Source organism: Echiichthys vipera (assembly GCF_963691815.1).
Source record: "Echiichthys vipera genome assembly, chromosome: 16".
In the NCBI taxonomy this organism is placed as follows: domain Eukaryota; kingdom Metazoa; phylum Chordata; class Actinopteri; order Perciformes; family Trachinidae; genus Echiichthys; species Echiichthys vipera.
The window spans coordinates 30,080,440-30,108,401 of NC_139841.1; the positions used below are offsets into that span (position 1 = coordinate 30,080,440).

The window sequence follows — 27,962 nt, forward strand, 5'->3', positions numbered from 1 at the left end:
TGCTCTGTGATTGGCTGTGTGTGTGTGTGTCCTGCTCTGTGATTGGCTGTGTGTGTGTGTGTCCTGCTCTGTGATTGGCTGTGTGTGTTTGTGTCCTGCTCTGTGATTGGCTGTGTGTGTGTGTCCTGCTCTGTGATTGGCTGTGTTCAGTGTGTCCTGCTCTGTGATTGGCTGTGTTCAGTGTGTCCTGCTCTGTGATTGGCTGTGTGTGTGTGTCCTGCTCTGTGATTGACTGAAGTGTGTCCGGCTCTGTGATTGGCTGTGTGTGTGTGTCCTGCTCTGTAATTGGCTGAGTGTGTGTGTCCTGCTCTGTGATTGGCTGTGTGTGTGTGTCCTGCTCTGTAATTGGCTGAGTGTGTGTGTCCTGCTCTGTGATTGGCTGTGTTCTGTGTGTCCTGCTCTGTGATTGGCTGTGTGTGTGTGTCCTGCTCTGTGATTGGCTGTGTTCAGTGTGTCCTGCTCTGTGATTGGCTGTGTGTGTGTGTGTGTGTGTGTGTGTGTGTCCTTCTCTGTGATTGGCTGTGTTCTGTGTGTGTGTGTGTGTCCTGCTCTGTGATTGGCTGTGTTCTGTGTGTCCTGCTCTGTGATTGGCTGTGTGTGTGTCCTGCTCTGTGATTGGCTGTGTCCTGCTCTGTGATTGGATGTGTTCTGTGTGTCCTGCTCTGTGATTGGCTGTGTGTGTGTGTCCTGCTCTGTGATTGGCTGACCCGTTGGGGGAGAAGCTCAGGCTGTAGATCTCTCTCAGGTGTCCCTCCAGGAAAACGACGCAGCGTCCCGTCCGAAGGTCCCAAACTCTGCCGAAAGCATCCAGCCCTCTGATTGGACGAGAACAGACAGAGAGGATTGGAGCAGGCTGAGGGGGCGGGGCCTCAGTAAGCACAGGCGTATAGAGAGCGGCGTTTACCCGGTGGCTGCCAGAGAGCCGTCAGGGTGGAACTGCAGGTCATGGACGCCTTTGGAGTGGCCCTCCTGATGCAGCACCTCCTCCTGCACCGCCAGGTCCCACAGACGCCACGAGTTATCGTAGCTACGGGTCACACACACACACACACACACACACACACACGAGTTACACACACGAGTTAGACACACACACACACGAGTCACACACACACACACACACACACACACACACACACGAGTTAGACACACACACACACGAGTCACACACACACACACACACACACACACACACACACGCACGAGTTACACACACACACACACACGTCACACACACACACAAGTCACACACACGAGTTACACACACGAGTCACACACACACACACACGAGTTAGACACACACACACACACACACGAGTCACACAGACACACACACACACACACACACGTTACACATACACACGCACACACACACACGAGTTACACACACACACACACACGTCACACACACACACACGGGTCAAACACACGAGTCACACACACACACACACACACGAGTCAAACACACGACACACACACACAAGTCACACACACGAGTTAAACACACGAGTCACACACACACACACACACGAGTTACACACACACACGAGTTACACACACACACACGTCACACACACGAGTCACACACACACACGAGTCAAACACACGACACACACACACACACACACACACACACACACACACACACACACACACACACACACACACACACACACACACACACACACACACACACACACACACACACACACACACACACACACACACACACACACACACACACACACACACACACACACACACACACACACACACACACACACCTGGTGGTGCCCAGGAACCTCCCTGACGGGTGCCACGACACTCGAGACACTCGCTCGCTGTGACCCTCGATGTCCGCCACGGGCTCGTCGCTACGGTAACCAGGAAGAGACAGACAGGAAGAATGAGCTTATTTAATTATATTTAAAAATATTTAAATAATATTTAAATAATATTTAATTCTGTTTTCATCTTATTTTGTTTAAATTCGCTTCAGTGTCAGAATATTATGATTTCACAAGAACTCAGTTTAAACAGCGTCAGACAGAAACATAAAGTTATTATTATAATAATAATAATAATAATAAAAATAAGCACCTCTCCAGGCTCCAGAGCTTCACGGAGCCGTCGGTGGCGCAGGACGCCAGGCTCACGTCTGATTGGTCCAGAGAGACGCCGGCCTGAGGGCGGAACACGACCGCGCCCACGTTGGTGTTGTGTCCTTCAGCCAATCAGAGCGCAGGACACACAAGACCCTTATTATTATTATGATTAATAAAGACTGTTGTTGTTGTCAAATGTATAAATAAAGAGTAAAGGAACATAAATAAATATATAAACATTAATATAAACATAAACAAACGTTTGAGCGTAACAAACCTCGGAGCGTGCGGATCAGGCTGCAGTCGGGGACGGACCACAGCTTACACAGGCCGCTCCTGTGGGGTTAGCATGTTAGCGTTAGCATGTTAGCATTAGCTTAGCCCTGGTGCTAATGCTACAGTGGGCGGGGCTTGTTACCAGGACGCAGTGGCGAGCATCTTGGAGTCGGGGCTGAAGTGGCAGAAGCTGATTGGTCGGTCGTCACCGATCTGACTGCAGAAGTTGTTGAGATTCTGCAGAAGAAGAAGTTCAGTGGTGACCGCGCGTCACTGATGATACACACACGCAGACACACACACGCAGACACACACACGCTGACACACACGCAGACACACACAGTCACACACACGCAGACACACACGCAGACACACACACACACACACACACGCAGACACACACAGTCACACACACGCAGACACACACGCAGACACACACAGTCACACACACGCAGACACACACGCAGACACACACAGTCACACACACGCAGACACACACACGCAGATATCATAATATTAATATAATAATAATAATAATATCACTGATGTTCTCACCCTCAGACTCTTGTGCAGCTCTTGTTGACGGATCGCTCTCGTTGCCTCGGCAACATCCCTCTGAACGCGTGCAGCCTCCAGACGCCTCATCGCCCTGACGACCAATCACAGCCAATCACAGCAGAGGGTGAGTCACAGCCAATCACAGCCCTGCTTTATTTACACCAGAGTAAAAACGCGTCCCTAAGCTAATGTTAGCATGCTAACACCGGAGCAGGAACCAGGAGAACGCACGTCTGTGTTCACACACCGGAGCAGCAACCAGGAGAACACACGTCTGTGTTCACACACGGAGCAGGAACCAGGAGAACACACGTCTGTGTTCACACACGGAGCAGGAACCAGGAGAACACACGTCTGTGTTCACACACGGAGCAGGAACCAGGAGAACACACGTCTGTGTTCACACACGGAGCAGGAACCAGGAGAACACACGTCTGTGTTCACACACACATGTTTTGATGACATCACTCACCGGGGCAGAGAGTATCTGGCCAACCAGAGGCGAGCGTCCTTCAGGGAGGCGGAGCCTTCATGGTACCACGTCTGCTGACACTGAAAACATCAGAGCATGATTATGAGTGAGAGTGTGTGTGTGTGTGTGTGTGTGTCTCTGTGTGTGTGTGTGTGTGTGTGTTACCTCGTCCTTTGATCTCTTTGCTCTCTCTTCATCTCTCCTGGATTTCTTCAGAGCGTCCGGACCGACGACCGACAGAACACTCCGCAATCTGACACACACACACACACACACACACACACACACACACACACACACACACACACACACACACACACACACACACACACACACACACACACACACACACACACACACACACACACACACACACACATTTAGTTCTTCTGTGTTGAGGTTTAAAATTACAGATCATGTGTTTAAGTGTTCATTTGTTTATGTGTGTGTGTGTGTGTGTGTGTTTACCTCTCTCTGCGGTCAGCTGGTCCCTCTCCGAACAGCGTGATTGGCTCCCCGAGCGCCCGGAGGCCGGCCTTCACCTCGGCGTCGTCGGTGGAGACGGTGATCTGACGCGCTCGCCGCCGGCGCTCGAACGCAGCGAGCGCCTCCTGCTGCCGCTCGCTGACGCGCTCCTCCAGATCCAGAGTCTCTCCTGCAAAGCATCATGGGAAACAGAGTCTCACTCACACATCTCACACGCTTCACGCCATGCTCCACGCCACGCTTCACGCCGCGCTCACAGCGAGACACCGACCTGACGAGATGTTGATGTTTCCCGCCTCGATGCCGGCCTTCAGCGCATCACTTCCTCTCCTCAGCGCATCACTTCCTCTGGCCGCCTCGGCGCTCAGGCGCTCGCGCTCTTTCTCCTCCAGGCTGCCGTAGAACACACGGCTCCTCTTCACGGCCGGAGCCGCGTCCTCGTCGTCCGACATCTTCTTCACTTCTTCTTCTTCTGCAGGAAAATAAAACGAACGCGTCAGAGATCTGATCTGACATCAGCTGTTGATCTGATCAGATCGACAGCTGATGTCAGTGTACGCTTCATTCATTCATCAGTTCATGAACACATCGGTCCAGTCCCAGTCTGGTCCTGGTCCTTGTCCTGGTCCTGGTCAGATGTGTACATGAACTGATCTTTATCAGTTCATGTACACATCTGACCTCTTGGATCAGAGGTGAAACGTCTTCCTGACAAAGAACCAGGTCCAGTTGCTTTGGACTGAAGCTGCTCTGAGGAGAACGAGGACACATGAGAACCTTCACAGACGGAATGTTTCTGTTATTTAATCATTATAATTTAAAACATTAATGATTTTAATTGTTTTTATTAAAGTTGAACAGAATCTTTTGTCTAAAATCCAAAGTTTGGTGCTAATGCTAGCATTAGCATTAGCGTTAGCATTAGCATTCGCACACAAACAGCAGAGGAGGAGGAAACGCTCCTCTACGTCACTGTGACGTCAGCCCAGCCGCGCCGGGTTTGATTGACAGCTGATATGAATGAATATGAATTTATGAATTTAAAGTTTTAAAGTTAAAAACACGGAAACGTTAAAAACTGACCTGCGGACACGAACGAGGCTGCTGCGTCTGCGGCTGCGTGACCCGGAGCTGCTCACAGCACCGGCTTCCGGGTCACAGGGTGTTCTTCCGGTTAGCACAGCGTTAGCACAGAGTTAGCACAGCGGCAACAAACAGAAGAAGAGAAGAAGAGGAAGACCGGAAACACCGCGACAGTTTAACACACCTGCCAGGTAACTAGTGACGTCACAGCTGCTGAGAGACACCCGTACACCTGAGCTACAGGTGTCCAGCACGCGGAGCTGTTAGCTGAGCTGTTAGCTTAGCGGTTAGCTTAGCGGTTAGCTTCCGTTCCGTCCAGACTCACTATCACAGCCTGAACCCGGGTCTCAGGGCGGATCCGGTCCGGACACATACTGACTTTATTATTATTATTATTATTATTAATATTATTATTGTTGTTATTATTATTATTAATATTATTATTATTATTATTAATAACATTAGTGATGAATATTATTGTTTATTATAATCGTGAGGAGGCTCGGCTCGGTGGATTATTCAGTCCTTCTGAACATTATATTAAGTTTTATTATATTTATTTATTTATAAATATATTTATTTATTTATTTATTTATAAATATATTTATTTATTAATTTTGCAGCAGGTGACTCAGACTTCCACGCTGTGGCTCGCGCGCACACGCACGTGTTCATGTGTTTGTTTGTCAGCCATCTTTGTTCAGCGCTCAGTGGAGTTCCAACTTCCTGTGCGTCATATCCGGCTGACTCTGCTCCTGCCTCAGGGGGGCCTCAGGTGCCTCCTCAGGTGCCTCCTCAGAGGGGCCTCAGGGGCCTCAGGTGCCCCCTCAGGGGCCTCCTCAGAGGGGCCTCCTCAGAGGGGCCTCCTCAGGGGCCTCAGGTGCCTCCTCAGGGGCCTCCTCAGGGGCCTCAGGTGCCTCAGGTGCCCCCTCAGGTGCCTCCTCAGAGGAGCCTCCTCAGGGGCCTCAGGTGCCTCCTCAGGGGCCTCCTCAGAGGGGCCTCCTCAGGGGCCTCAGGGGCCTCCTCAGGGGCCTCCTCAGGAGCCTCCTCAGGGGCCTCCTCAGAGGGGCCTCCTCAGAGGGGCCTCCTCAGGTGCTGGAAACTAACATCAGATCCAAAATGGCCGCCATCCTGTTGCTTTCAGGACCAGTTTTTGTTTGTGTGGAGAAAAGAAAACAGTGAACTCCAGAACAACAGTTAGTGTTTGTCTGACTGTTGTTGTTGTTTGACTGACTGTTGTTGTTGTTTGTCTGACTGTTGTTTGTCTGACTGTTGTTGTTGTTTGTCTGACTGTTGTTGTTGTTTGTCTGACTGTTGTTTGTCTGACTGTTGTTGTTGTTTGACTGACTGTTGTTGTTGTTGTTTGTCTGATTGTTGTTGTTTGTCTGACTGTTGTTTGTCTGACTGTTGTTGTTTGTCTGACTGTTGTTTGTCTGACTGTTGTTGTTGTTTGTCTGACTGTTGTTGTTGTTTGACTGACTGTTGTTGTTGTTTGTCTGACTGTTGTTTGTCTGACTGTTGTTGTTGTTTGTCTGACTGTTGTTGTTGTTTGTCTGACTGTTGTTGTTTGTCTGACTGTTGTTGTTTGTTGTTGTTGTTGTCGGCTCAGGTCTGAAGATGTTGAGGAGGAAACCGACTCGTCTGGAGCTGAAGATCGACGACACTGAAGAGTTCGAGAGCGTCAAGAAGGAGCTCGAGGTTCAACACACACACACACACACGCGCACACACATACACACACAGGGACAGACACACGCACACACACAGGGACACACACACACACACGCACACACAGACACACACACAGGGACACACAAAAACACACAGGGACACACACACACACACACACACATATATAGACACACACTCACACACACACACAGGGACAGACACACACACACACACACAGGGACACACACACACACACACACACATATATAGACACACACTCACACACACACACAGGGACAGACACACACACACACAGACACACACACAGGGACACACACACAGACACACACACAGACACACACACAGGGACACACACACACACACACACACACACACATATATATAGACACACACACAGGGACAGACACACACACACACACACACATATATATTTCCACTAGAATATGATTATTAAATGTTATTTAAATATAATAAACATTAATATTCAGTTAATAATTCATGTGTGATTCTGTCTCAGGCCCGGAAGCGTCAGCGGGAGGAGGCGGAGTCAGGAGGTGGTGTGGGCGGGGCTTCTGCCATCAGCGTTGACGTCATTGGGGGCGGGGCCTCTTCATCTACGGCTGCGTCGAGGGCGGAGCTTATCAACGAGCGGATCGGATACAAGCCGCACCCCAAACCGGCCACGCTGCCGACGCTGTTCGGGAGTTTACAGTTTTAAACGATGACACGAGAAACGAGTGGAGTCTGAATATTTACGTTTAACATGTGAAAAAATAAAGTTTCAGATCTGAAAACTGTGAAACTTTAAAGCGTTTACGTCTTTAATCAGGAACCAGACGAAGCGCTTCAGGTCATATTTGTTTATTTTCATAAATGCTTCGTTCATTTTTTATAAAGACAGAAAAAAAACATGATTTAGTGTCAAAACTGTAAAAAACATTTATTTACATCCAGGAAGTGATGCCGACCAATCAGGACGCAGCGTTAGTGTTACCGTAGTTACATGTTTATATTAGAGGTTACCATGACGACCAGCAGAAGTGCTTTTGGACTTTGGTCTAAAATAATAAAATATCATAAATTTAAAAAAAAAATCTGATTTTTAAATATTTGTTTTTTCAGCCGACGACAAAAGCGTCCTGCTCCCTGATTGGTTGGAAACCGGAGGTGGGCGGGGCCTGTGGTGACTGACAGGAACAAAGTTTAGTGTTCGCTGCTGATTGGTGCTCACGTTAGTGTTGACAGCTGTTGCCATAGTTACTCAAACGACGCAACTTTTATCACCTGCTGCGCCCACGAGGTGACCACGCCCACAAAACGTCATGATGACATCACTTCTTCTTGATGGCGGCGTGATGACATCATCTCTTGATGGCGGCGTGATGACATCACTTCTTGATGGCGGCGTGATGACATCACTTCTTCTTGATGGCGGCGTGATGACATCTCTTGATGGCGGCGTGATGACGTCACTTCTTCTTGATGGCGGCGTGATGACGTCACTTCTTCTTGATGGCGGCGAGGTCGCGCTGCAGCTCGCAGAACTTGGGCCGGTCTTCGGGGTTGTACTGCCAGCAGCGCTGCATCACTTTGTACACGTCGTCAGGGCAACGCTGCGGACACGCCATCCTGTAACCTAGCAACCAGGAGAGAGGGGCCGTGTTTCCATGGTGATTTATGATCATGTGATCGGTGGTTGTTGTTGTTGTTGTTTACCTTTCTCCACCTGCTCTCGAGCCTGCTGATTGGTCATCCCAGGATAAGGACACACCCCCAGGCTGAAGGTTTCCCACAGCAGGATCCCGTAACTCCACACGTCGCTGTCCGAGCTGTAACGACCTGCAGCAGCCAATCACAGGCCAGGAGACACCGGCAGCCAATCACAGGACAGGAGACACCAGCAGCCAATCACAGCACAGGAGACACCGGCAGCCAATCACAGCACAGGAGACACCGGCAGCCAATCACAGGACAGGAGACACCGGCAGCCAATCACAGGACAGGAGACACCGGCAGCCAATCACAGCACAGGAGACACCAGCAGCCAATCACAGGAGAGGAGTGAGACAGGTGTGTCAGGTGAGACAGCAGAGTGAGACAGGTGTGTGACTCAGGAGAGTGAGACAGGTGTGTGAGACAGGTGTGTGACTCAGGAGAGTGAGACAGGTGTGTGAGACAGGCGAGACAGGTGTGTGACTCAGGAGAGTGAGACAGGTGTGTGAGACAGGAGAGTGAGACAGGTGTGTGAGACAGGTGTGTGACTCAGGAGAGTGAGACAGGTGTGTGACACAGGTGAGTGAGACAGGTGTGTGAGACAGGTGTGTGACTCAGGAGAGTGAGACAGGTGAGACAGGTGTGTGACTCAGGAGAGTGAGACAGGTGTGTGAGACAGGAGAGTGAGACAGGTGTGAGACAGGTGTGTGACTCAGGAGAGTGAGACAGGTGAGACAGGTGTGTGACTCAGGAGAGTGAGACAGGTGTGTGAGACAGGAGAGTGAGACAGGTGTGAGACAGGTGTGTGACTCAGGAGAGTGAGACAGGTGTGTGACACAGGTGAGTGAGACAGGTGTGTGAGACAGGTGTGTGACTCAGGAGAGTGTGACTCAGGAGAGTGAGACAGGTGTGTGACTCAGGAGAGTGAGACAGGTGAGACAGGTGTGTGACTCAGGTGTGTGAGACAGGAGAGACAGGTGTGTGACTCAGGTGTGTGAGACAGGAGAGTGAGACAGGTGAGACAGGTGTGTGACTCAGGTGTGTGAGACAGGTGTGTGAGACAGGTGTGTGACTCAGGAGAGTGAGACAGGTGAGTGAGACAGGTGTGTGAGACAGGTGAGACAGGTGTGTGACTCAGGAGAGTGAGACAGGTGTGTGACTCAGGTGTGTGACTCAGGTGTGTGACACAGGTGTGAGACAGGAGAGTGAGACAGGTGTGTGAGACTCAGGAGAGTGAGACAGGTGTGTGAATCAGGAGAGTAAGACAGGTGAGACAGGTGTGTGAGACAGGTGTGTGAGACAGGTGAGACAGGTGTGTGACTCAGGAGAGTGAGACAGGTGTGTGACTCAGGTGTGTGACTCAGGTAAGTGAGACAGGTGTGTGACTCAGGTGTGAGACAGGTGTGTGACTCAGGTGTGAGACAGGAGAGTGAGACAGGTGTGAGACAGGTGTGTGACACAGGAGAGTGAGACAGGTGTGTGACACAGGTGAGTGAGACAGGTGTGTGAGACAGGTGTGCGACTCAGGAGAGTGAGACAGGTGAGACAGGTGTGTGACTCAGCTGTGTGAGACAGGAGGGACAGGTGTGTGACTCAGGTGTGTGAGACAGGAGAGTGAGACAGGTGTGTGACTCAGGTGTGTGAGACAGGTGTGTGAGACAGGTGTGAGACAGGAGAGTGAGATAGGTGTGTGACTCAGGAGAGTGAGACAGGTGTGTGACTCAGGTGTGAGACAGGAGAGTGAGACAGGTGTGTGACTCAGGAGAGTGAGACAGGTGTGTGACTCAGGTGTGAGACAGGTGAGTGAGACAGGTGAGTGAGACAGGTGAGTGAGACAGGTGAGTGAGACAGGTGAGTGAGACAGGTGTGTGAGACAGGAGAGTGAGACAGGCGTACCGTAGTTGAGCGCCTCGGGGGCCGTCCACTTGATGGGGATCTGTTTGAGTCCAGACGAAGAGTAAATGCCGTCGTCCTCCTGACGACTCATCCCAAAGTCACTGATCTTCAACACGCTCGACTCCCCCACCAGGCAGTTCCTGGCTGCCAGGTCCCTGAGAGACAGACAGGTGAGGGGCAGACAGGTGAGACAGGTGACAGACAGACAGGTGAGACAGGTGAGAGACAGACAGGTGAGAGACAGACAGGTGAGAGAGGCAGTTCCTGGCTGCCAGGTCCCTGAGAGACAGACAGGTGAGGGGCAGACAGGTGAGACAGGTGAGAGACAGGCAGGTGAGGGGCAGACAGGTGAGATAGCTGAGAGAGGCAGTTCCTGGCTGCCAGGTCCCTGACAGACAGACAGGTGAGGGGCAGACAGGTGAGACAGGTGAGACACAGACAGGTGAGAGAGGCAGTTCCTGGCTGCCAGGTCCCTGAGAGACAGACAGGTGAGGGGCAGACAGGTGAGACAGGTGAGAGACAGGCAGGTGAGGGGCAGACAAGTGAGACAGGTGAGATAGCTGAGAGAGGCAGTTCCTGGCTGCCAGGTCCCTGACAGACAGACAGGTGAGGGGCAGACAGGTGAGGCAGGTGAGAGACAGACAGGTGAGGGGCAGACAGGTGAGACACAGGCAGTTCCTGGCTGCCAGGTCCCTGAGAGACAGACAGGTGAGGGGCAGACAGGTGAGACAGGTGAGAGACAGACAGGTGAGACAGGTGAGGGGCAGACAGGTGAGACAGGTGAGAGACAGACAGGTGAGAGACAGACAGGTCCTGGCTGCCAGGTCCCTGAGAGACAGACAGGTGAGACATGTGAGACAGGTGAGAGAGGTAGTTCCTGCTCCACCTGTGGATCAGGTCTGAGGGGGACCCACCTGTGGACCAGGTCTGAGGGGGACCCACCTGTGGACCAGGTCTGAGGGGGACCCACCTGTGGACCAGGTCTGAGGGGGACCCACCTGTGGATCAGGTCTGAGGGGGACCCACCTGTGGACCAGGTCTGAGGGGGACCCACCTGTGGATCAGGTCTGAGGGGGACCCACCCGTGGACCAGGTCTGAGGGGGACCCACCCGTGGATCAGGTCTGAGGGGGACTCACCTGAGGATCAGGTCTAACAGGGACTCACCTGTGGATCAGGTCTGAGGGGGACCCACCTGTGGATCAGGTCTGAGGGGGACTCACCTGTGGATCAGGTCTGACAGGGACTCACCTGTGGATCAGGTCTAACAGGGACCCACCTGTGGATCAGGTCTGAGGGGGACCCACCTGTGGATGCAGTTCTTGCTCTCCAGGTACGCCATCCCTGCAGCCGCGTCCACAGAGAAGCGGACGAGCTGCTTCGTCTTCAGTTCGTCTTTCTTCTTCCTCAGGAACGACAGGAAGTCTCCACCTGGAGCACAACAGCCAATCACAACGCAGCACGACCCGCCCACCAGGAACAGCTGACCAATCACAACACAGCAAGACCCGCCCACCAGGAACAGCTGACCAATCACAGCACAGCAAGACCCGCCCACAGGAACAGCTGACCTATCACAGCACAGTAAGCCCCGCCCACAGGAACCAGCTGACCTATCACAACGCAGCAAGCCCCGCCCACCAGGAACCAGCTGACCAATCACAACGCAGCACGACCCGCCCACCAGGAACAGCTGACCAATCACAACACAGCAAGACCCGCCCACCAGGAACCAGCTGACCAATCACAGCACAGTAAGCTCCACCCACCAGGAACCAGCTCCATGACGATGTAGATCGGTTGTCTCTGCGTACAAACGCCAATCAGCTTCACGATGTTCGGGTGGTCGTACTGCTTCAGGATCCTGCAGCCAATCACAGGACAGACAGCGTCAGACTCAGCCAATCACAGGACAGACAGCGTCAGACTCAGCCAATCACAGGACAGACACCGTCAGACTCAGCCAATCACAGGACAGACACCGTCAGACTCAGCCAATCACAGGACAGACACCGTCAGACTCAGCCAATCACAGGACAGACACCGTCAGACTCAGCCAATCACAGGACAGACACCGTCAGACTCAGCCAATCACAGGACAGACAGCGTCAGACTCAGCCAATCACAGGACAGACAGCGTCAGACTCAGCCAATCACAGACCTGGCCTCGGACAGGAAGCGGATCTTCAGCTCTGGCGGTAAATCTTCTTTGCAGGTCTTGACGGCGACGGGCGTTTTGTCGCGCTGCAGCGTCCCTTTGAACACCTCGCCAAAGTTACCCTGGCAACGACACACAGCAAAGCATGATGGGACACGGAGGCAGAGACACGTGGCCTTAGACTACAGGAAACAGGAAGTGAGGTCACCTTTCCCAGCAGCTCGCCCAGAACCACGTCCTCATGGTTCAGGATCCACTTCTTATCCTGCACACACACACACACACACACACACACACACACACACACACACACACACACACACACACACACACACACACACACACACACACACACACACACACACACACACACACACACACACACACACACACACACACACACACACACACACAGAGTTAACTCTACAGTCTCAGCGTGTGTGTGTCATGTGTATTAGTCGTGATGGCGGTGGTTGCCTTGGCGACGGCGTTGAGCAGCACGACCCCGGACTTCTTGGTGATGACGTGTTTGGAGGTGAAGTGGTGCTGGATGAGCTGCGGGATGGTGGCGAAGCCCGTGCCCTCGAAGCGGAACTGGCTCTGCGGAGAGAGACGCCGGCGTTTACGGGAGAACACACCAACATGGCGGCGGTACAAACCCACGCGCGTGCACGTACGTCTGCGTACTGGATGATGAAGTGGCGCCGCTGCTCGTCCGAAAACACCGACAGCACGTACTCGCCAGGTTTACCGTGGCTCTCCCGCACCAGGAAGTCGCCCTGTTGCCGTAGCAACTCCTGAGCCTCTGTGCGGGGGATGGCGCCGTGATACCACTCCTGCTCCGCCAGGGGGCGCTCCGAGGTCGGGATCACGTCAAAGAACTGCTGCAGGAAACAGGAAGTACAAACAACTCTAACTCTGAACACGCCACGGGTACGAACACACGCCACGGGACAAACACACGCCACGGGACAAACACACGCCACGGGTACGAACACACGCCACGGGACAAACACACGCCACGGGTACGAACACACGCCACGGGACAAACACACGCCACGGGACAAACACACGCCACGGGTACGAACACACGCCACGGGACAAACACACGCCTAGGGACAAACACACGCCACGGGTACGAACACACGCCACGGGACAAACACACGCCACGGGACAAACACACGCCACGGGTACGAACACACGCCACGGGACAAACACACGCCACAGGTACGAACACACACACGCCACGGGACAAACACACACACGCCACGCGACAAACACACACACGCCACGGGTACGAACACACGCCACGGGACAAACACGCCACGTGTACGAACACACGCCACGGGAACACACACGCCACAAGACAAACACACGCCACGGGAACGAACACACGCCACGGGAACACACACACGCCACAAGACAAACACACGCCACGGGAACGAACACACGCCACGGGAACACACACACGCCACAAGACAAACACACGCCACGGGAACGAAGACACGCCACGGGACAAACACACGCCACGGGAACAAACACACGCCACGGGAACAAACACACGCCACGGGAACAAACACACGCCACGGGAACAAACACACGCCACGGGAACAAACACACATTCACACACACACTCACCGAGGTGGAGGAGCCCAGCGTGGCTTTAGGAGAACGGATCATCCCGGCCAGAGAGTGACGAAGAGTATCGAACCGAGAACTCCTCTCCTTAGTTTTATCCTGCACACACACACACACACACACACACACACACACACACACACACACACACACACACACACACACACACACACACACACACACACACACACACACACACACACACACACACACACACACACACACACACACACACACACACACACACTCAGCCGTTGTCACGGTGACGTGTGGATCAGAAAATGACTCGTCTGAATATTTACGGTGGATCCGACGGAGCGGGCGTCGTCCTCGTACGGCAGCGCGGGGGGAGGCGGCGGCGGGGGCGGGGAGGCGGCGGCGGCGGCCATCTTGGCGTCCAGCAGGGTCTTTTGGGAAGCGAGGCGGGCCTCGGAGCCGCGCAGCGCCTGGACGGCGTGATGAAGCTCGAGCAGGGAGAGTTTCTGACTCAGCAGCAGGACGCAGCTGAGGGCGAGAGACAGCGACAGTCAGGGGAGAGAGAGAGGCGGTTACCATGGCGTCGCTCGCTCGGCACTCACTCGCTCTTCCTCTCGCCGCCATGTTGGCTCGTCTGGATTTTGGCGTCGAGGTCGTCGGCCAACGCCTCCTTCGTCCGCAGATTCTGCTGCGTCAGCGACAGCTCCTCCGTCGCCGACGACAACCTGGAAAAACAACAGCAAACCTGCTCAGAACTGGGCTTTTATTTTGAAGGGGCTCACAGGCTGGGGTCAGTTTTATTTTGAAGGGGCTCATTTTATTTTGAAGGGGCTCAGGCTAGGGTCAGTTTTATTTTGAAGGGGCTCACAGGCTGGGGTCGGTTTTATTTTGAAGGGGCTCATTTTATTTTGAAGGGGCTCAGGCTGGGGTCAGTTTTATTTTGAAGGGACTCATTTTATTTTGAAGGGGCTCAGGCTGGGGTCAGTTTTATTTTGAAGGGGCTCACAGGCTGGGGTCGGTTTTATTTTGAAGGGGCTCATTTTATTTTGAAGGGGCTCAGGCTGGGGTCAGTTTTATTTTGAAGGGACTCATTTTATTTTGAAGGGGCTCAGGCTGGGGTCAGTTTTATTTTGAAGGGGCTCACAGGCTGGGGTCGGTTTTATTTTGAAGGGGCTCATTTTATTTTGAAGGGGCTCAGGCTGGGGTCAGTTTTATTTTGAAGGGGCTCACAGGCTGGGGTCGGTTTTATTTTGAAGGGGCTCATTTTATTTTGAAGGGGCTCACATGGCCTGCAGGCTGTCGGCCGTCAGCGTGTTCCAGAGGATCTCATTGGCCGGCAGGTTTTCCGTCTCGTCCAATAGCGACGCGTCGAACTCCACGCTCGCCTGCGGAGTCTCCGGGGACCTGAGGGGGGGGGGGGGGCAGACGGCGTTACCAGGGTAACCAGCAGAGAGACAGACACGTCGTTGCCACAGTAACCGGCGCCGCACTGACCTGTAGGCGTCGATGAAGTGCTGGTACTCGGCCAACGGGTCGATCTGCTCCACCGCCGCGGCGATCTCCTGATGCACCTTCACCATCTCCTCCGTCAGCAGGCTGCTGATCTCACAGTACTCCTGCAGGATGCTCTTACTGCAGCGGGACAACAGGAAGGACATGCTTTTACTGCAGCGGGACAACAGGAAGGACATGCTCTAACTGCAGCGGGACAAAAGGAAGGACATGCTCTAACTGCAGCGGGACAACAGGAAGAACATGCTCTTACTGCAGCGGGACAACAGGAAGGACATGCTCTTACTGCAGCGGGACAACAGGAAGGACATGCTCTTACTGCAGCGGGACAACAGGAAGGACATGCTCTTACTGCAGCGTGACAACAGGAAGGACATGCTCTTACTGCAGCGGGACAACAGGAAGAACTTGCTCTTACTGCAGCGGGACAACAGAAAACATGCTTTTACTGCAGCGGGACAACAGGAAGAACATGCTCTTACTGCAGCGGGACAACAGGAAGAACATGCTCATACTGCAGCGGGACAACAGGAAGAACATGCTCTTACTCCAGCGGGACAACAGGAAGAACATGCTCTTACTCCAGCGGGACAACAGGAAGAACATGCTCTTACTGCAGCGGGACAACAGGAAGAACATGCTCTTACTGCAGCGGGACAACAGGAAGAACATGCTCTTACTGCAGCGGGACAACAGGAAGAACATGCTCTTACTGCAGCGGGACAACAGGAGGAACATGCTCTTACTGCAGCGGGACAACAGGAAGAACATGCTCTTACTGCAGCGGGACAACAAGAAGAACATGCTCTTACTGCAGCGGGACAACAGGAAGAACATGCTCTTACTGCAGCGGGACAACAGGAAGAACATGCTCTTACTGCAGCGGGACAACAGGAAGAACATGCTCTTACTGCAGCGGGACAACAGGAAGAACATGCTCTTACTGCAGCGGGACAACAGGAGGAACATGCTCTTACTGCAGCGGGACAACAGGAAGAACATGCTCTTACTGCAGCGGGACAACAGGAAGAACATGCTCTTACTGCAGCGGGACAACAGGAAGAACATGCTCTTACTGCAGCGGGACAACAGGAAGAACATGCTCTTACTGCAGCGGGACAACAGGAATAACATCCTCTTACTGCAGCGGCGTCCTTAGCGTGTCAGTAGCGTGTCACTAGCATGTCAGTAGCGTGTCAGTAGCGTGTCACTAGTGTGTCAGCAGCGTGTCACTAGCGTGTCAGCAGCGTGTCACTAGCGTGTCACTAGCGTGTCACTGGCGTGTCAGCAGCGTGTCAGTAGCGTGTCAGTAGCGTGTCACTAGCGTGTCAGTAGCGTGTCACTAGCGTGTCAGTAGCGTGTCAGCAGCTTGTCAGTAGCATGTCCCTAGCGTGTCAGTAGCGTGTCAGCGGCGTGTCACTGGCGTACAGTAGCTTGTCACTGGCGTGTCAGTAGCGTGTCACTGGCGTGTCAGCAGCGTGTCACTAGCGTGTCAGTAGCGTGTCAGTAGCGTGTCACTGGCGTGTCAGCAGCGTGTCACTAGCGTGTCAGTAGCGTGTCAGTAGCGTGTCACTAGCGTGTCAGTAGCGTGTCAGTAGCGTGTCAGCAGCGTGTCACTAGCGTGTCAGTAGCGTGTCAGTAGCGTGTCACTAGCGTGTCACTAGCGTGTCAGTAGCGTGTCAGTAGCGTGTCAGTAGCGTGTCAGCAGCTTGTCCCTAGCGTGTCAGTGGCGTGTCAGCGGCGAGTCACTGGCGTGTCACTGGCGTGTCAGTAGCGTGTCAGTAGAGTGTCCCTAGCGTGTCAGTAGCGTGTCAGTAGCGTGTCAGTAGAGTGTCCCTAGCGTGTCAGTAGCGTCTCAGTGGCGTGTCAGCGGCGAGTCACTGGCGTGTCACTGGCGTGTCAGTAGCGTGTCAGTATCGTGTCCCTAGCGTGTCCCTAGCGTGTCAGTAGCGTGTCAGTAGAGTGTCCCTAGCGTGTCAGTAGCGTGTCCCTAGCGTGTCAGTAGCGTGTCCCTTGCGTGTCAGTAGCGTGTCCCTAGCGTGTCAGTAGCGTGTCAGTAGCGTGTCAGTAGCGTGTCCCTAGCGTGTCCCTAGCGTGTCAGTAGCGTGTCACTGGCGTGTCAGCAGCGTGTCAGCAGCGTGTCCCTAGCGCGTCTATAGCGTGTCACTGGCGTGTCAGTAGCGTGTCACTGGCGTGTCAGTAGCGTGTCAGTAGCGTGTCACTGGCGTGTCACTGGCGTGTCAGTAGCGTGTCACTAGCGTGTCACTGGCGTGTCAGTAGCGTGTCACTAGCGTGTCACTGGCGTGTCACTGGCGTGTGACTCACAGGGCGAGCGTCATGTCCTCCTGCATCCTCTGCAGAGCGTCGAGCAGCGCTGGAGCGGCGCGGCGCCGGTGCTCGTCCTGCTGCGTGCGGGCGCCGCACACCGCCAACACGTACTGGTTGTGCAGGTTGTGCAGCTTCGCCGTGGCTTTGTCGTAACGCTCGCGGGCGCGCTCGGCCTCCCGGCCTGTGATTGGACGACAGCACAACTCCACTTTTCATGACTAACAAACATTTTTATTCAGATTTATTTATTTATTTATAACAAGCGCAGAGATTCATGATCAATAAGAACAATAAATATTATTAATTAATAATAAGAACAATAATAAATAATATTAAATAATTATTAATAAATAATAATTATAATAAATAATAATTATTATTATTAATAATAATAATTCATAATAAATAATAATAAATAATAATAATAAATAATAATATTAATAATAATATTAATAATATTAATAATAATAAATAATAATAAATAATAATAATAAATAATAATTATTATTATTAATAATAATAATTAATAATAAATAATAATAATAATTAATAATAATAAATAATAATAATAATATTAATAATAATAAATAATAATAAATAATAATAATAATAAATAATAATAATAAATAATAATAATAATTAATAATAATAAATAATAATAATAATTAATAATAATAATTAATAATAATAATAATTAATAATAATAATTAATAATAATAAATAATAATAATAAATAATAATAATAAATAATAATAATAATAATTAATAATAATAATAATTAATAATAATAAATCATAATAACATGAACGGCACCTTTCGCCAGCGCCTCGCGGTACTTCTCTTTGGCGTTGTTGGCGTCGCGGCTCAGTTGACGATACGTGGCCTTCAGTTTGTCCAGGTCGCTCCTGGTTACCTGGCAACAACAACAACAACAACACCATCACCATCAGCATGGTCGTCGTCATGGTGACCCCTCCCTGTGAGCAGGACTCCGTTTCCCAGCAGACCTTGTGGTTGTGGCTCTCCAGCTGCTGGTGCAGGCTCTGGTAGCTCTTCTTCACCTGCTGCTTGTCCCGGATCAGCGTGGCGAGGCGGTGCAGCGGGCCCGAGTTCAGGTCGTCGGCGTGGCTCCTCATGACCCGCCCCAACGCCTCCGTCTGACGGATGACCTGCGACCACGACTGCACCGCACAGGAAGTACATTTATACCAGATTTCATGTTTCACACACGTTTATACACGAGTCCCTGAACGCACCGCACACGAAACACGTTTATACTTTTATACTTTTATACTTTAGGGACAGGGACAGGTCCAGGTCCAGGGACAGGGACAGGTCCGTACAGGTCCGGGTCCGTACAGGTCCAGGTCCAGGTCTGTACAGGTCCAGGTCCAGGTGGGTCTCGGGGACTCACCTTGCTCACAGTGCTGACGTAGTCTGCAGCTTCCTGTTTCTCTGTTTGCTGAGTCATGCTGAGCAGCAGCGCGGCGTATTCTTTATCGCTCTTCACTCGCAGCGTCATGAAGCGCTTCACCGTCTCCAGCAGCTGCAGGGGCGAGACGAGAGACACGAGACGAGAGACACGAGGCGTGAGACGAGACGAGAGACGTGAGACACGAGGCGTGAGACGAGAGACGAGAGACGTGAGGCGTAATATGATGATCTGGAGGTTCACCTTTAACTCCCAGTCCTGCAGCTTCAGTAATCCCTCGTGGGAATCCCTCAGATCCCGACCGAACCCCATCCTGGATCACACACACACACACACACACACACACACACACACACACACACACACACACACACACGCACACACACTCTTTGTCTCTCTAACGGCGAGGGCGAGCGGGGAGCGCCTGCATGGTCGTCTGAGGAGAGAGAACAGAGACGATCAGTGAGACACAGGGGAAACACTGATGCTAACACTGATGCTAACACTGATGCTAACACTGATGCTAACAGTGCAGCTAACACTGAAGCTAACACTGATGCTAACACTGCAGCTAACAGTGGAGCTAACAGTGGAGCTAACACAGATGCTAACACTGCAGCTAACACTGAAGCTAACAGTGGAGCTAACAGTGATGCTAACAGTGAAGCTAACAGTGGAGCTAACAGTAAAGCTATAACTGAAGCTAACACTGATGCTAACAGTGGAGCTAACAGTGGAGCTAGGGGTGAAGCTAACTGTGGAGCTAACACTGATGCTAGGAGTGAAGCTAACAGTGAAGCTAGGAGTGAAGCTAACACTGAAACTAACTGTGAAGCTAACACTGCAGCTAGGAGTAAAGCTAACAGTGAAGCTAACACTGATGCTAGGAGTGAAGCTAACACTGATGCTAACAGTGAAGCTAGGAGTGACGCTTACACTGAAGCTAACACTGATGCTAGGATTGAAGCTAACCGTGAAGCTAACAGTGGAGCTAACAGTGAAGCTAACACTGATGCTAGGAGTAAAGCTAACACTGAAGCTAACACTGATGCTAACACTGAAGCTAACACTAAAGCTAACAGTGGAGCTAACAGTGGAGCTAACACTGATGCTAGGAGTGAAGCTAACACTGAAGCTAACACTAAAGCTAACACTAAAGCTAACAGTGGAGCTAACAGTGATGCTAACACTGAAGCTAACAGTGGAGCTAACAGTGAAGCTAACAGTGGAGCTAACAGTGAAGCTAACACTGAAGCTAACACTGGAGCTAACACTGGAGCTAACAGTGAAGCTAACACTGAAGCTAACACTGAAGCTAACACTGAAGCTAACAGTGAAGCTAACAGTGAAGCTAACAGTGAAGCTAACACTGGAGCTAACACTGAAGCTAACAGTGGAGCTAACAGTGAAGCTAACACTGAAGCTAACACTGAAGCTAACAGTGGAGCTAACAGTGGAGCTAACAGTGAAGCTAACACTGATGCTAACACTGAAGCTAACAGTGGAGCTAACACTGAAGCTAACAGTGGAGCTAACACTGAAGCTAACACTGAAGCTAACAGTGGAGCTAACAGTGAAGCTAACACTGATGCTAACACTGAAGCTAACACTGAAGCTAACACTGAAGCTAACAGTGGAGCTAACACTGAAGCTAACAGTGAAGCTAACACTGAAGCTAACACTGAAGCTAACAGTGGAGCTAACAGTGAAGCTAACACTGATGCTAACACTGAAGCTAACACTGAAGCTAACAGTGGAGCTAACAGTGGAGCTGTTAAACTTTATTAAAACCATCAGGAAACAAACTCACCAGTGAACCGAGGACATAAACGGACTCCGCGGGCCCGGGTCCGGGTGTCAGGGTGCGGGTGTCAGGGTGCAGGTCGGTGTCGGTCTCGGTTCTCCGGTAAATACCGAACAGCAGCAGGCGGAGGAGGTTCGCTGTTGTTCGACTGCTTCGCTGCTTTCAGCCGCGGTAACGGGCCGTGGTCCCGGCCGTGCTCGGCGGCAGACTCGCTGTCCGGTCACCGCGGTCCTCTGCGGTCCTCCGCCGCGGTCATTCCCTCCTCTTCTCCGGGCTTTGGTCCTCCGTTTACCCGTTTACCCCTCCGGTTCTCCGGCAACAGAGCTAACGGCTAACGGCTAACAGGGAGGGGCTTCCCCCGGAAACGGAAAAGTGTGTGTGTGTGTGTGTGTGTGTGTGTGTGTGTGTGTGTGTGTGTGTGTGTGTGTGTTTTGTGTGTGTGTGTGTGTGTGTGTGTGTGTGTGTGTTTTGTGTGTGTGTGTGTGTGTGTGTGTGTGTGTGTGTGTGTTTTGTGTGTGTGTGTGTGTGTGTGTGTGTGTGTGTGTGTGTGTGTGGGTGTGTGTGTGTAGAATAAACATTTATATTTATATGTGTATATTAATAATATATAATAATAACATGGAGCTTTTATCATGTGATCGATGTCACAACTGAAACACAATTAAGACTTTTACTGTGAAAGGAACAACAGAGAATGGACAGAATAACAGAGAGAGGGGGGGAGAGAGGGAGGGAGGGAGGGGGGGGAGAGAGGGAGGGAGGGAGGGGGGGGAGAGAGAAGGAGAGAGAGAGACAGAGAGAGAGAACAGAATAACAGAGAGAGAGAGGGAGAGAATAACAGAGAGAGAGAGGGAGAGAGAGAGAGAGAGAGGGAGGGGGAGAGAGAGAGGGAGGGAGAGAGAGAGAGAGAGAGAGGGAGTGTCAGCAGGTAGAACAGGTTTGGGCGAGGCGGTCGAGCGAGCTTCACACAGACAGTGAAACAGTGAAAAGGAGAGAGACTCAGATTTGGTTGTTTCCTTCAGTTTGTATTTACAACAGAAGAAGAAGAAGAGGGGGACACAACAGCAGAAGAAGAAGAAGAAGAGGGGCACACAACAGCAGAAGAAGAAGAAGAAGAGGGGCACACGACAGCAGAAGAAGAAGTGTGTGTGTGTGATTAAAGAAGAAGAAGAAGAAGCAGCAGCAGCACCTGTGCAGCGGTGGACAGGTGAGTCACAGTTTCTCTCTTCTTATTGGTTCACAGGTTGTTTAGCATGTTAGCATGTTAGCATCAACAGCAGGTTCACACTGAGCAGTAGAAAGCCTCTTCAAAATAAAAGTCTGTGATTTAAAGATGGAGGAAAAGAGGCGTCTCCTGCGTTCACAGCGCGCTGAGCGACGTCTCCTCCATGAACCGGGTCCGTCCGAGTCTCTGAACCAGAGACGGGTCCTAGTTCTGCCAACGTGGATCCACAATCTGAGCAGGTCCACTTTACCCTGTCACCCCGAGTCAGACGTGAACCACAAATAAGGTGATTTAAAGAAGAAGAACAAGAAGAAGAAGAAGAAGAAGAAGAAGAAGAAGAAGGGCCACAGGAACAGAATCAAAGATGGAGGACAGAATCAAACAAAGATGGAGGACAGAATCAAAACAAAGATGGAGGACAGAATCAAAACAAAGATGGAGGACAGAATCAAACAAAGATGGAGAACAGAATCAAAACAAAGATGGAGGACAGAATCCAAACAAAGATGGAGGACAGAATCAAACAAAGATGGAGGACAGAATCAAAACAAAGATGGAGGACAGAATCAAAACAAAGATGGAGGACAGAATCAAACAAAGATGGAGGACAGGATCAAAACAAAGATGGAGGACAGAATCAAACAAAGATGGAGGACAGGATCAAACAAAGATGGAGGACAGGATCAAAACAAAGATGGAGGACAGAATCAAACAAAGATGGAGGACAGGATCAAAACAAAGATGGAGGACAGAATCAAACAAAGATGGAGGACAGAATCAAACAAAGATGGAGGACAGGATCAAACAAAGATGGAGGACAGGATCAAAACAAAGATGGAGGACAGAATCAAACAAAGATGGAGGACAGAATCAAACAAAGATGGAGGACAGAATCAAAACAAAGATGGAGGACAGAATCAAACAAAGATGGAGGACAGGATCAAACAAAGATGGAGGACAGGATCAAAACAAAGATGGAGGACAGAATCAAAACAAAGATGGAGGACAGAATCAAAACAAAGATGGAGGACAGGATCAAAACAAAGATGGAGGACAGAATCAAACAAAGATGGAGGACAGAATCAAACAAAGATGGAGGACAGGATCAAACAAAGATGGAGGACAGAATCAAAACAAAGATGGAGGACAGAATCAAAACAAAGATGGAGGACAGAATCAAAACAAAGATGGAGGACAGAATCAAAACAAAGATGGAGGACAGGATCAAACAAAGATGGAGGACAGAATCAAACAAAGATGGAGGACAGGATCAAAACAAAGATGGAGGACAGAATCAAAACAAAGATGGAGGACAGAATCAAAACAAAGATGGAGGACAGAATCAAACAAAGATGGAGGACAGAATCAAACAAAGATGGAGGACAGGATCAAACAAAGATGGAGGACAGAATCAAAACAAACATGAGGGACAGGATCAAACAAAGATGGAGGACAGAATCAAACAAAGATGGAGGACAGGATCAAACAAAGATGGAGGACAGACTCAAACAAAGATGGAGGACAGGATCAAACAAAGATGGAGGACAGAATCAAAACAAAGATGGAGGACAGAATCAAAACAAAGATGGAGGACAGAATCAAAACAAAGATGGAGGACAGAATCAAAACAAAGATGGAGGACAGGATCAAACAAAGATGGAGGACAGAATCAAAACAAAGATGGAGGACAGAATCAAAACAAAGATGGAGGACAGAATCAAACAAAGATGGAGGACAGGATCAAACAAAGATGGAGGACAGGATCAAAACAAAGATGGAGGACAGAATCAAACAAAGATGGATGACAGAATCAAAACAAAGATGGAGGACAGGATCAAACAAAGATGGAGGACAGGATCAAACAAAGATGGAGGACAGAATCAATGATTCGTCCACTCCAGCAGGGACGTGCTGCAGGACTGCAGAGTGTGTGTGTGTGTGTGTGTGTGTGTGTGTGTGTGTGTGTGTGTGTGTGTGTGTGTGTGTGTGTGTGTGTGTGTGTGTGTGTGTGTGTGTGTGTGTGTGTGTGTGTGTGTGTGTGTGTGTGTGTGTATGTGTGTATGTGTGTATGTGTGTATGTGTGTGTGTGTGTGTGTGTGTGTGAAGAAGACTCCGGACCCTCAGGACCTGCGGCGAACTCTCTGCTCGTGTCGTCCGCGGCGACGACACACCACCATGGTGTGAGTAAATACTGCACTCTGATTGGTTGGATCCACCTGACCAGAGAAAAACTCCACTACCCACAATCCTGAGCGTCCACCATCATCATAATCAATAACTCTGTTTCCATGGTAACACCTGGTCCTGGGTCTTCCCCGAGGCCTCCTCCCAGCTGGACGTGCCTGGAACACCTCCCTAGGGAGGCGCCCAGGGTTCATCCAGACCAGATGATCCTGAACCACCTCAACTGGCCGGGGGTTTGAGAGTCTCCCCACACCCGCCCGGCCCCTCACACCCTGGGCCCCTCCAGAGAAGACCAGGGTCCAGCCCCTATCCAGGAGCACGGGTCCAGATCCAGACTGTGTGTGGAGGTGAGCCCCCCCAGATCTAACTGGGAGCTCCACCTCCCTCACAAGCTCCGGCTCCTTCCCCCACAGAGAGGAGACGCTCCACGTCCCCAGAGCCTCTGCTGCCCGGGTCTGGACCCTCCAGGCCCCTCACCCTCACTGCCCCCCGTGCAGCAGAGCCCCAACCCCAGAGGCTCCTCCTGTGAGTGGTGGGCCCCCAGGATGGAGAGGGGGGAGGGGCCACAGGATGGAGAGGGGGGAGGGGCCGGCGAGCCCTCAGTCTGGGCCTGGCTCCAGACGGGGGCCCCGGTCTTCCTCAGGGCAGGGTCTCTCCTCCTCTTCCTGGTTTGTCCGTAGAGTCTTTGTGAGGCGTTCTTAGTCCGGCCCCTCGCCTGAGACCACTCTGCCATGGGAGACCAGGAGCACCAGGGTCCAGACCACAGCCCTCAGGGTCACAGAGACTCAGACCTGAACCACCATGAGGGGACGGGTCCAGACCACAGCCCTCAGGGTCACAGGGACTCAGACCTGAACCACCATGAGGGGACGGGTCCAGACCACAGCCCTCAGGGTCACAGGGACTCAGACCTGAACCACCATGAGGGGACGGGTCCAGACCACAGCCCTCAGGGTCACAGGGGCTCAGACCTGAACCACCATGAGGGGACGGGTCCAGACCACAGCCCTCAGGGTCACAGGGACTCAGACCTGAACCACCATGAGGGGACGGGTCCAGACCACAGCCCTCAGGTTCACAGGGACTCAGACCTGAACCACCATGAGGGGACGGGTCCAGACCACAGCCCTCAGGTTCACAGGGACTCAGACCTGAACCACCATGAGGGGACGGGTCCTCGATGAGGGGGCGGGTCCAGGATGAGGGGACGGGTCCAGGATGAGGGGACGGGTCCTGGAGTGGAACAACCACCCTATAATATGCCGTTAAGTGTTGATGCCGGCGTAGAAGCAGCAGTGATGTCATCAACATTAACACGTTAATAAAATAGGAATTCTTCTCCTTCAACCAACCAGAACCAACCAGAACCAACCACACACGACCTTCAACCAACCAGAACCAATCAAACATGACCTACAACCAACCAGAACCAACCAAACCTGACCTACAACCAACCAGAACCAACCACACACGACCTTCAACCAACCAGAACCAATCAAACCTGACCTACAACCAACCAGAACCATCAAACATGACCTACAACCAACCAGAACCAACCAAACCTGACCTACAACCAACCAGAACCAACCAGAACCAACCACACACGACCTTCAACCAACCAGAACCAATCAAACCTGACCTACAACCAACCAGAACCAACTTAACTCTTGAAAGGTTGTGTTGCCATGGAAACGCTGTTTAATGTTAATGTTTGAAGTTTAACGTTTTCTCTCTCGTCCTCAGGTCTCTCGCTGCGTCTGATTGGACCTCCTGGTTTTAGCTCCACCCTCCTGTGACGCATCGCCATGACATCAAAGATCAACGTCTCCCCTGACAACCCGTACGGTGACGTGTCCATCCCCAGGGCTAAGCTCCGCCTCTCTGATGACGTCTCCACGGTGATAGCCAATCCCGGGGCTCTGAGCAGCAACGAGGGGAACCCGTATGGCGTGGCGAGCTCTGACCCTCCGCCGTACGTGGTGAAGGACGCCGGGGGGGAGGAGGAGGGGGGGAGGTGCGGCGCCTGCTGCTACCGCTGCAGGAGGAAGAAGTGATGTCACAGCGGCAGGAGGAGGAAGTGATGTCACGGCGGCAGGAGGAGGAAGTGATGTCACGGCGGCAGGAGGGGGAAGTGATGTCACGGCGGCAGGAGGGGGAAGTGATGTCACAGCGGCAGGAGGAGGAAGTGATGTCACGGCGGCAGGAGGGGGAAGTGATGTCACTGCAGCAGAAGGGGGAAGTGATGTCACAGCGGCAGGAGGAGGAAGTGATGTCACAGCGGCAGGAGGGGGAAGTGATGTCACAGCGGCAGGAGGAGGAAGTGATGTCACGGCGGCAGGAGGGGGAAGTGATGTCACGGCAGCAGAAGGGGGAAGTGATGTCACTGCAGCAGAAGGGGGAAGTGATGTCACTGCAGCAGAAGGGGGAAGTGATGTCACGGCGGCAGGAGGAGGAAGTGATGTCACAGCAGCAGGAGGAGGAAATGATGTCACGGCGGCAGGAGGAGGAAGTGATGTCATGGCGGCATGAGGAGGAAGTGATGTCACAGCGGCAGGAGGAGGAAGTGATGTCACGGCGGCAGGAGGAAGGCGGCCATTTTGTTTCTCCAAGTGACAAAACATGTTTAAACAAACTTAATGAAACGTTTGAAAGAAAAGAGCCGTGGGTTCAGATGATGATCATAAAGTAATAAAATAATAATAATAATAATAATATTATAATAATAATTATTATAATAATATTATAATAATATAATATTATAATAATAATAACAGACACTATGAAGCGAGTGATTCTGTTTGTTTTCTTATCATCAGCTGATTATTGATGAATCACAGGAACAGGAAGTGGCTGCACTGTTGATGCTGTTTGTGACGTCACACTTTATTTTACAGGTTTGTTGAAGTAATAAATAATTATTGATGTAAAAACCTGAAACATGAAGCTGATGAATTAACTTTAAACACGTTGAAATAATATTAAGGATCAAAGGAACGACGTGTTTCTGTGTTTTATAGATTTGATATTTATATTTTTCCACGACGATGATTCTGAGCGTTTTGGTGTGAACGAGTTTTAAAGAAGAAATGCAGAAATATGAAAAATCACAGTTTAAAATGTGACATCATGAAAATAAAGACAACGAAGAAGAAGAAGATTAACGAGCCTCTGAAGTTTGTTTGTTATTAACTTTTCAATTATTCAAATTCTGTTGGAGTCACTTTCAAACATGCAGGTTCAGAACCAACCAAACATGACCTACAACCAACCAGAACCAACCAAACATGACCTACAACCAACCAGAACCAACCAAACACGACCTTCAACCAACCAGAACCATCAAACCTGACCTACAACCAACCAGAACCAACCAAACATGACCTACAACCAACCAGAACCAACCAAACATGACCTACAACCAACCA

General features: G+C 51.1%; 3 protein-coding genes and 1 long non-coding RNA gene across 7 annotated transcripts in view; 2 read left to right on the forward strand and 2 right to left on the reverse strand.

The window, feature by feature from the left end:
- Positions 1 to 5,021, reverse strand: part of prpf4 (pre-mRNA splicing tri-snRNP complex factor PRPF4) — a 6,684-nt gene extending 1,663 nt beyond the window's left edge. Inside the window, exons 1-12 of the mRNA XM_083929476.1 lie at positions 4,981 to 5,021; positions 4,169 to 4,369; positions 3,880 to 4,066; positions 3,577 to 3,664; positions 3,412 to 3,491; positions 2,937 to 3,030; positions 2,524 to 2,618; positions 2,383 to 2,441; positions 2,101 to 2,224; positions 1,785 to 1,874; positions 905 to 1,027; positions 708 to 815 (exon numbers count right to left, since the gene is read on the reverse strand). Coding sequence (XP_083785602.1) covers positions 708 to 815; positions 905 to 1,027; positions 1,785 to 1,874; positions 2,101 to 2,224; positions 2,383 to 2,441; positions 2,524 to 2,618; positions 2,937 to 3,030; positions 3,412 to 3,491; positions 3,577 to 3,664; positions 3,880 to 4,066; positions 4,169 to 4,349 — 1,229 coding nt within the window. The 5' untranslated portion in view covers positions 4,350 to 4,369; positions 4,981 to 5,021. The remainder of the gene's footprint in view (positions 1 to 707; positions 816 to 904; positions 1,028 to 1,784; positions 1,875 to 2,100; positions 2,225 to 2,382; positions 2,442 to 2,523; positions 2,619 to 2,936; positions 3,031 to 3,411; positions 3,492 to 3,576; positions 3,665 to 3,879; positions 4,067 to 4,168; positions 4,370 to 4,980) is intronic.
- Positions 5,022 to 5,053: 32 nt separating this feature from the next.
- cdc26 (cell division cycle 26 homolog) lies at positions 5,054 to 7,466 on the forward strand. The gene is made up of 3 exons (XM_083929434.1): positions 5,054 to 5,171; positions 6,590 to 6,678; positions 7,190 to 7,466. Exons 2-3 carry the CDS (start codon positions 6,598 to 6,600, stop codon positions 7,388 to 7,390), a joined length of 282 nt encoding a protein of 93 aa, XP_083785560.1. The 5' UTR covers positions 5,054 to 5,171; positions 6,590 to 6,597; the 3' UTR covers positions 7,391 to 7,466.
- A 59-nt stretch (positions 7,467 to 7,525) lies between these two features.
- Positions 7,526 to 21,275, reverse strand: fer (fer (fps/fes related) tyrosine kinase). Of its 4 annotated transcripts, none has more exons than XR_014593556.1 (21): positions 21,135 to 21,275; positions 19,568 to 19,760; positions 19,307 to 19,438; positions 18,900 to 19,073; positions 18,706 to 18,805; positions 17,890 to 18,073; positions 15,547 to 15,684; positions 15,337 to 15,456; positions 14,655 to 14,777; positions 14,379 to 14,580; positions 14,077 to 14,175; positions 13,116 to 13,322; positions 12,916 to 13,038; positions 12,647 to 12,703; positions 12,442 to 12,560; positions 12,050 to 12,144; positions 11,588 to 11,711; positions 10,282 to 10,436; positions 8,389 to 8,511; positions 8,092 to 8,308; positions 7,526 to 8,037 (listed from the first exon to the last, which is right to left on the reverse strand). XR_014593556.1 is itself a non-coding variant. In XM_083929942.1 (21 exons), exons 2-20 carry the CDS (start codon positions 19,634 to 19,636, stop codon positions 8,172 to 8,174), a joined length of 2,481 nt encoding a protein of 826 aa, XP_083786068.1. In that variant the 5' UTR covers positions 19,637 to 19,760; positions 21,135 to 21,275; the 3' UTR covers positions 7,526 to 8,119; positions 8,150 to 8,171. The 4 variants fall into 4 exon arrangements, 3 of the variants coding, with proteins under 3 accessions (XP_083786068.1, XP_083786069.1, XP_083786067.1); XM_083929942.1 differs by having other exon boundaries at positions 7,526 to 8,119; positions 8,150 to 8,308; XM_083929943.1 differs by having other exon boundaries at positions 7,526 to 8,308; positions 13,116 to 13,319.
- A 147-nt stretch (positions 21,276 to 21,422) lies between these two features.
- On the forward strand, positions 21,423 to 27,675 carry LOC310958818. Its single transcript, XR_014593557.1, has 3 exons — positions 21,423 to 21,500; positions 22,151 to 22,335; positions 26,281 to 27,675. It is a non-coding gene; the product is annotated as an uncharacterized lncRNA (long non-coding RNA).
- The last annotated feature ends 287 nt before the right edge of the window (positions 27,676 to 27,962 follow it).

Bases quoted from the DNA above. Each gene is read 5' to 3' on its own strand.
- cdc26 (XM_083929434.1), top strand. From the start codon at position 6,598: ATGTTGAGGAGGAAACCGACTCGTCTGGAGCTGAAGATCGACGACACT. The intron at 6,679-7,189 runs GTTCAACACACA...ATTCTGTCTCAG, and splicing joins GCGTCAAGAAGGAGCTCGAG to GCCCGGAAGCGTCAGCGGGA.
- fer (XM_083929942.1), bottom strand. From the start codon at position 19,636: ATGGGGTTCGGTCGGGATCTGAGGGATTCCCACGAGGGATTACTGAAG. The intron at 19,074-19,306 runs GTGAGTCCCCGA...TGTGCGGTGCAG, and splicing joins ACGTCAGCACTGTGAGCAAG to TCGTGGTCGCAGGTCATCCG. The intron at 12,561-12,646 runs GTGACCTCACTT...TGTCGTTGCCAG, and splicing joins TGGGCGAGCTGCTGGGAAAG to GGTAACTTTGGCGAGGTGTT.